At 40.1% G+C, this 8,671-nt stretch overlaps 3 protein-coding genes across 3 annotated transcripts; all 3 read left to right on the top strand.

The window, feature by feature from the left end:
- Positions 1-404: 404 nt before the first annotated feature.
- On the top strand, positions 405-755 carry LOC106321212 (probably inactive leucine-rich repeat receptor-like protein kinase At5g48380). Its single transcript, XM_013759526.1, has one exon. It carries the CDS (start codon positions 405-407, stop codon positions 753-755), a length of 351 nt encoding a protein of 116 aa, XP_013614980.1.
- Positions 756-1,374: 619 nt separating this feature from the next.
- On the top strand, positions 1,375-4,054 carry LOC106321211. Its single transcript, XM_013759524.1, has 4 exons — positions 1,375-1,793; positions 2,028-2,275; positions 2,515-3,038; positions 3,651-4,054. The coding sequence occupies exons 1-4, from the start codon at positions 1,392-1,394 to the stop codon at positions 4,052-4,054; spliced, it is 1,578 nt and encodes a 525-aa protein (XP_013614978.1). The 5' UTR covers positions 1,375-1,391.
- Positions 4,055-6,071: 2,017 nt separating this feature from the next.
- On the top strand, positions 6,072-8,000 carry LOC106321210 (uncharacterized protein At3g60930, chloroplastic-like). Its single transcript, XM_013759523.1, has 3 exons — positions 6,072-6,549; positions 6,690-7,306; positions 7,377-8,000. The coding sequence occupies exons 1-3, from the start codon at positions 6,072-6,074 to the stop codon at positions 7,998-8,000; spliced, it is 1,719 nt and encodes a 572-aa protein (XP_013614977.1).
- The last annotated feature ends 671 nt before the right edge of the window (positions 8,001-8,671 follow it).

Below are 8,671 nucleotides of genomic sequence, written 5' to 3'. Positions count from 1 at the left end.
GTCTAGCTTCGCAGGCGCAAACAAGGCCGACGTAAATTGCTTGAGGAACTTCAAATCTGGAGTTACAGATCCAAATGATTATTTATCGAGTTGGGTATTTGACAACCAGACTGCAGGTTTTATCTGCAAGTTCAGTGGTGTGACTTGCTGGCATATTGATGAGAATAGGGTTTTGAGCATTAAGGTTACTGGCTTTGGTCTCAAAGGAGAGTTTCCTGTTGGGATTAAGCAATGTTCTGTTTTGGTGGGTCTAGAACTTAGTAGAAACAACTTCTCCGGAGTTTTACCAACAAATATAGGCTCCTTGGTTCCATCTCTTACAACTTTGGACCTCTCTGACAACCAACTTTGAACTTGGTTAAATCCCTGTCTCTCTATCAAATATTACCTTTCTGAACGCTCTTATGCTTCAGAAAAACAACTTCACTGGCCCACTTCCTCCCGAGCTAGTGTCGCTTCCTCGTCTCACCAAGTTCTCAGTGGCATTCAATCAACTAACCGGTCCTGTCCCAAATTTCAACTTGAAGTTTGGACGGGAGAACTTTTCTAGTAACGAGGGTTTATGTGGCCAGCCTATGGATCCTTGTGTTGACCCGGAAGAAGATATAATACGGTTAGGGAAGATCGGCGCAGCAGTTGGTGCGGCTTTATTTGCACCGCTAGGTGCGTTCTTAGACTGGTTCGTCTTCAGTGGTAGGAAGAAGAAGCAAGAAGATAGAAGACACCATAGCTGGATTTTCCACATTGGGGATTAAACACACATTTTTCATCAATGTATTAATTATCATTAATCTATGCATCTTAATAACGAGTTATTTAAAATGTATATGCAGCAATATTAGTGAAATGATTATGGGGAGAAAACTAAAATTTATAAAATGGGTTGATCTCCATATGAGCCATGATATAAATCTCATACAACAAATATAACTCTAGTATTATGTTAAAGTTTCTTTTTGTTAACCATATTATCTTCAAGTTGTTTTTACCTTGTTGTTATAACAGAACAAAAGAATCAATTATAGAAACTACCAGATCAAAAACATATGGTTATTATCTTTTATCTACTATAGGAGAAGTACATAAACAAATTTTTATTGTTATATAGTACTATAATCATGCAATATACCAAAGTCTTTATAGCTTTCTAAAAGTAATTAAAAATCTCTAGAAATATACAGTTCATATAATCTGTTAACATCATGCACTGTCCATTGTTGCATTGATTTTTCCTCTTTATCTTCTGTTGGAAAAAAACAATCATTAACCATAAACACGTAAAATCTGCCAACAACCAGAAACTAAACCAACTTATTCAATGTATAAATTGCGAATCAAATTCAAATTCAAGATAATCAGAATCAAAAACTAAGAAACACACAACAACAAAAATGACTAGATCCATCTCTTTGTGTCTCTTCTTCTTCTTATTCATTTCTTGGATTCCTAAGCTAATCACAAGCTACCCTCTCTCCACAAAATCAAGATGGATCGTGGATGAGAAAGGCCAAAGGGTGAAGCTAGCCTGCGTGAACTGGCCGGCGCATCTCCAGCCCGCGGTGGCTGAAGGGCTAAGCAAACAACCATTAGACTCCATCTCCAAGAAGATTGTCTCAATGGGATTTAACTGCGTTAGGCTCACTTGGCCTCTTGATTTGATGACTAATGACACGTTGGCTAGCAATGTTACCGTCAAACAGTCTTTTGAAAGATTGAATCTGCTTGATGATGTTCTTGGCATTCAAACTCACAATCCCAAAATCCTTAACCTTCCCATATTCAATGCATTCCAGGTAAAATATTAGGGTTATAGCATTGGTTTAATTGATACAAAATAAACCGGTGTGTTTCAATTGTGCTGCACGAACCTAGATGTTTGCTAGGTCCGCCTCTGGCTAGCTAGAATTAATTCGAACCAATAAAAAAAATTAACCAAACCAAAGTAAATGAAACATTTTTAATGGAATCCCAACGTAATGGAACTCTCTTTCTATAAATAGTTTATTTTACTTTTATATTGGTATCAGGAAGTGGTCTCGAACCTTGGACAAAACGGAGTAATGGTGATACTAGACAACCACTTGACAACGCCAGGATGGTGTTGCAGCGACAACGACCTCGACGCCTTCTTCGAATACCCTAACTTTGATCCTATCATCTGGACCAAGGGATTGAGCAAGATGGCTTCTCTTTTCCGCAATGTCACTAATGTCGTTGGCATGAGCCTTAGGAACGAACCACGTGGTACCAGAGATTACCCTAACCTCTGGTTCAAGTACGTACGCATTTCAAATTACTAATATTTCATTTAGAATATAACCAAGCATGTAACACATGAAAATATTTGAAATGACTATTTAAAACTATTTATCAAAAATAACATATGTTCGCATACAGATTTAGGTATATGTGTGTTGGACCTTTTGTAGTATTTTCATTATTCACATATATAAACAAGTACATGCATGCATCAATGCATGCATGCGTATTAAAACTGTAAATGGTTACGTGAAGGTACATGCCAAAAGGAGGAGAAGCAGTACACGCAGCAAACCCTGACGTCCTAGTCATCCTCTCCGGCATCGACTACGACACAAACCTCTCTTTCCTCCGTGACCGCTTCTTCAACGTCAGCTTCACCGACAAACTCGTCTTCGAGCAACATTGGTACAGCTTCTCCGACGGTCGTGACTCGTGGGAAAAGCACAACTCTAACGATTTTTGCGCGAAAATCATCGAGAAAGTCACACATAACGGAGGATTCTTGATCGGGAGAGGCTTTCCTTTGTTCTTGACTGAGTTTGGGGCTAACCTGAGAAGCGGTGACGTTAGCGGAAACCGGTATATGAACTGTTTGGTGGCTTGGGCTGCGGAGAATGATTTGGATTGGGCGGTTTGGGCATTAACCGGAGATTATTATTTGAGAACCGGTCAAAAACATATGGTTGAGACTTTTGGTGTTTTGGCTCCTAATTGGAAAGACGTCGCCAACTCTACTTACCTGCAAAAACTCTCCGGAATTCAACTTCCAGTTACAGGTCAGACTTCTTTTTGAAAGAAAATGGTATAATAATACGATTTTGGAATGAAAACTATAATTATTATTTGATTACCAAAAAAACTATAATTATAGCTCAAAATCGTCAAAAATGAATTGAATCCTATATAGATAGATATATATTTTTTTTTTTTGAACTTGTATATAGATAGATATTTGAATCCTATCAATATATAATGATAGATTAAAAGTTATAACTAAATTTTTGAAGATATAATCCTGAATTTGACGAAAAACATTCATAATCCTGAATTTTATTAATTATGTTAATTTTAATTTCTTAAGTTAAGAAACATCCAAATAAATTGTTTAGGTTTCGATCTATATATACCTCTTACGATAATATTTATTTTTGGACTACCAAGATTGTATTCATACATATGCCCCCATAATTATAATATCATTTTCGTACCACGTCTAAGTGCTATTTTGTTCTAAAAATCCCCTAACTGGACTCTGAAAATTTAATTGCGATACAAGTATCGTGTAAGTGCAATATCATGAACCGTGAATATCCAAAAAATGTTGTGAATATGTACTTTTGAGCTAAATATATATATATATATATATATAAATCTTTGTATATATGCAGGGCCCGGTTTACAATCCAAAAAACTTCTCTTCCACCCAACAACCGGCCTTTGCGTCACCAGTAATCTCTCAAACAATTCATCTACACTTCGATTGGAACAATGCCGTAAAGCCGAGCCATCAACCTTTAATCCCAGTGAAGGTATTCTCTGGAGTAACAAAATGTGCGTCGAGGCTCCAGATGCTGTTGGACAGAAAGTGAAGCTTGGAGTTGGCACTAAGTGCTCTAAGTTGGGACAAACCTCAGCTACTCACATGCATTTGTCGTTTAAGACAACAAGTAATGGTTCGTTGCTATGCCTTGATGTGGATGAACGTGACAACAGCATCGTCGCTAACCCTTGCAAGTGTTTGACCATGGATGCTTCTTGTGATCCAGCGAGCCAATGGTTCAAATTTCTTTAAATTTCTTTTTATATGTTTTATTTCGGAGAAAAAAATGCATTTGTAATCAAGACTACGATCGAGCCGGTTTATCATAATAATTTCTCAAATTCAAAATACCTAATGGCAGCTTAATCATCACAATTTCAAATATAGAAAAATAAAAATGACAATGGTAGTTAAAGAAAGGGAAAAAATTATATGAATATGTTACTAAGTTTTGTTATACTTTTTAATATTTAAACTTTTTTGGTACCCAGTTAAATACATGAATTAAATATTTTATACATTTTAATACCTTAAATTTTTAAACTTTTGTTCATTTTTATACTCAAACTTTGCTTATTTTAATTAAAAATATTTTCTAAGTTTCAAACGAAAAGAAAAATATGTAAAATTAAGAGTTTTAAAAAACTCATTTTAATTCAAGTTTGAAAAATGAACGTAGCTAAATTTTGGATAATTTTAAATTATGGAATAAAATTTTGTAGTTTTAATATAAATTTGAATTTTGAAATTTAAAACTAATTTATTTTCATTCAATATTAAGTTTTTTTTACATTTTTAAAACGTTATCCACAATTTAGTTACTTTATTCCTAAAAACTTAAAATAAAATACAAATTTAAAAGATTTTTTATGAATTTTATCCAAACATTCTGTTTATTCATTCATTTTTGCTGTGCATTTACATAAACATTCTTCTTCTTTTTGTGCAACCTCATAAATATAATTTTTTAGCATTGTGTTTCAAACATAGCTCGATTTTGCAGAGCTCTAATGAAGCTTCAGATTGCTGGACTTATTTGCATGTCTTATGACAGAGTGGAGTGGAACTTCTTGGAAGTGTTGATGGAGAAAATGGGGTTCGATCACATTTGGATTACATCCTTCTCAATGGCAACTCTCATGGCTTTATCAGATCTGAACGTAACATTAGACAAGGAGATCCATTGTCTCCCTTTCTATTCATAATATGCGCAGAAGCCTCGGTTAGTAAACTAAACAACTCTGAGGTTTCTGGCAGTCTTAATGGCATCAAACTTGCGGAATCGTGCCCATCAATCCCCCATTTGCTATTCACGGATGATAGTCTCCTGCTCTGTAAAACATCTCAAGAAGAGGCTGCGTAGATCGAGTGATACAAACGAGATCGGTAAAGAAAGAATCTAAAAGTGAAATAGATCCTTTCAAAATCAGTGCTATGGCTCTTCCAATTGTAGAACCTAAAATCTACACAAGGTATTTGATAGTGATCGGGGTTTGATCTAGGGAAGACAAATGATGTAGGCAACGATATCTTTAGAACACAACGATGTTAAATAGTTTCCAGGAGATGAAAATGGACTTTATTGATGAATAAGATCAAATACAATGGATTGAACTAGATCGAGTGATACAAACGAGATCGGTAAAGAAAGAATCTAAAAGTGGAAAGACAACAAGATCGGTGTAAGTGTATAGCTCTCTCTAGGGTATTCAAGGTGTGCTCTTCTGTTTCCATTCCTCTTCCTTTATAGTAAGCTGACTTCGAGACCTCTGTGGTAGCTCCGCGATCTCAGCTTCTTGTTGCACGATCTCCGCGACCTCGGCGACTCCTTCTCGAGCTCGTATCCTTGCTACGGGCTCCGGCCCTTTAAGGCCCATGCCTTTGATCGCGGCCCATTATGGTATTGACCAAAATTGGTTCCAACATTTGTCCCCCAGCCTCTTTTGATTTGATCGAAAAGGAAAAGGAGCGGGTTTCTTTTGACCCTGGTCTTCTCGTTTGATAACCGATATTGCTCGGATTCGGTTTTAATGATCGTTTTCAAAAAAACCGTTCGTTGGCGCATTTTTTTTATTATTTTAATCGGTAATGGCTACTTTAGCCGCCGCTAGGGCATAGGCTAGGTCATAATTTCTTTTCTCGATAGCGATGATAGAGCCGTTAAGGTGGCTTATATATACGTAGAGGATCTTCTTTTTACGTCACCTCCGCTTCTTCTTTCTCGTCTCTTTCTCCTTTGCTCTGAATCTGTCTGTTCTTTTAGCTTAAGATGTGTTCGTCTTTCAATTTCCCTCATCCGACTACTACAGCCGATGATCTTGAGAACCTTTATAATATGTATGGGGTTGACCGTTCCGTCGTCCTCGACTTGGTCGGCACGCATGAGACTCCCGAAGCCGTGAGAGAAGGCTACTACGGAGCCTATCTTTCCTTCTTTCATTCCTGCGGTCTTACCTTCCCGATCCCGGAGCCAATACTCGAGGTCCTGGCGGATCTAGGGTTATCGCTTACCCAGTTACTCCCGAATTTTCTTAGACATCTTGTCGCCTTCTTGGTTAAGGCTAGGGAGGAGGGTCTTGCTTTTGGTCTTAGCGAGTTTCGTCAGCTCGTTCTGGTGAAGCAGAATAAGCAGAACCCTGGTACTTTCCTCGTGTCTCCGCGCCCAGGTCGCCACGTCATCGAGGACATCCCTTATCGCGATGAGAAGTGGCCCAAGCAATTTTTTGTTTTCAAGATGGATCGAGCGTGTATGGGTGACTTCGACTTCTCCTAGCTTCCCCGGCGTTGGGCCGAGAATATCGGTTAGCTTTGTTTTGCCTATGTGTTGATGATTTCTTCGTTTGAGGAGTCGAAGACTAAAACTTTAGTTTATTTTCGTTTGATTCAGTTTCTTCTGGAAGCTCTTCAATGTCAGATGAGATCCGCGATCTGATGAGAGTCCTTCGGAGAGGTCGTTCGAACTGGTCTACTTTTGATCGAACTCGGATTCAAACTGCCTTCGCCTTGCCGGCGGGGACCGGCAGAGCTCCTTTGGTCGAGGAGTCTGAAGACGAGGCCGAACACTCCCAGGAGGTCGTAGCGACTTCTTCTGTTCAGACCCTGTCTTCAGATCGACTAACTAGACATCTTGTGAGGAGATCGTCGTTTCGAACTTCTGGGTTTGCATCGAGGGGCCGAGCTTCCGGAAAATCTCCCTTGAACTCGATTCATGATTCCGACGACAAAGATGTTTCAGGAGAGACTCGACTTCCTGTCTCGTTGAGTCCTGGCTCAGAAGACGAGACCGTGGCGGCGACTCGTAAGCGACGTCGGTCATCGGAAGGTGTCTTGCCCGGTCCGTCTCGTCCTATATTTGTTTCTGAGGGAGATGGTTCTTCGTTTGCGGCCCAAAGCGACTTAATTTCCCTCGCTGGTCACATGAGGTCTGCGGGTTGTCGTCTCCCATCTCTCGCTTCCTCAGTCGAGAGGGAAGCCTACGCCAAGGTTTCTGTGGAGAGCTCTAAGGTTCGTTTCACGCCTTCATTCTATTTGAAAAGCTGTTTTGTGGTATCTGCTAATTTTCATTTCTTCTCAGGTGATGGAAGCTTTTAATGAGTATGTCGTGACGATGGAGGATCATGTCGTGGCTTCTCGGAACGACAAGGAAATCGAGAGTATTGGTTTTGAGATCAAGAGGCTTTCGAAAGGGCTCGAAGCCACCAAGCGAGAAGGGAAGAAGGATGCCGAAAAGATCGAAGCTTTGACTGAAGACCGGAGGAGAGTTCATCTGGAGAACAAGACTCTCACGTCCCAGATGGTTGCTCAAAGGGCAAGAATTGCGGCGCTCGAGGTCGAGAGAGATCAGGACATTCGTCGCGCTTCTCGTATTGCTCGTCGCGATATCGCGGCAAAGTATCAGGAAGTTCTTGAGTTTTTGAATTATAGGTGGGCGAGCAAGAAGAAAGAAGTGTCTGCTGAGATCCGGCTACAAGAAGTGACCGCCAACATCAATCTCCTGAACGAGCTTAAGGATGGGGGCCTGACTGTGGATGCGGAGCTTGCACAATTAAAGGGAATGGAAGGAGACTGCGAGGATCTTGTCGCCCTAGCCACCATGCCGGATTGGTCGATCTCCAAGCTCGATTTTCCCCAGGTCTCAGATGATTCGGTGGATCAAGTCGGGGGGTCGTCTGTCCCCGATGATTCTGTTTCTAGTTAGTTTTTTTTGTTTAATATCTTTTTGTTTTTGACGATCTTTGATCTTGATATCTTGAATATCTTTTAATGGATAAACATAATATTTCGGAATATCCCTGTGTCCTTAGCTTTTGAGATTCTTTTTGTTCGGGTTGTTGAGATATGGCAAGGTTCTGATCCCTATAAAGCTTTGGCTTTGCTCTAGGATTCGTCATAGTATCTCATTTAGTTTCGTTTTTGCTCGCTAAAGGAATATGACTTCGAGAAGATCGAACTCTCGTGATTCCGATAGGGTACGAACTCGAACTGGTAGTGCCAATGCGGAACGTATTCAATCTGGAGATGTGAGTGATGCGCTCACAGAAGTTCTTCGTGAGGAGACCCAACTTCTGCGGCCTTCAACCCATGGGCCAAAGACCCCGAGGGTGAAAAATCTGTTGCTCGCGTTAAGTCGAGTAGCCCAACGGGTTCGGAGGGGCGTGATCGTCCTCCGAAGAAGGCTAAAACGAATGGTTCGGATCGTCGTCTTGGTGTCTCAGGCAAAGCGGCTGTTACTAAGCCGTTCCACTGGCAGTTTTCGCATTCCAAGGATTGTCCTATTACGGAAGATCCAGATAGTGTTGCTCATTTGGTGAGGCACTTCAAACCTTCTGGTTGTCCGCTTCCCTCTCTGCGTAATATGACGGAGCGCGA

The sequence above is a fragment of the Brassica oleracea genome, unplaced genomic scaffold (genome assembly GCF_000695525.1).
Source record: "Brassica oleracea var. oleracea cultivar TO1000 unplaced genomic scaffold, BOL UnpScaffold01311, whole genome shotgun sequence".
Classification (NCBI taxonomy): Eukaryota; Viridiplantae; Streptophyta; class Magnoliopsida; order Brassicales; family Brassicaceae; genus Brassica; species Brassica oleracea.
This window is presented reverse-complemented; position numbering and strand designations above follow the sequence as displayed.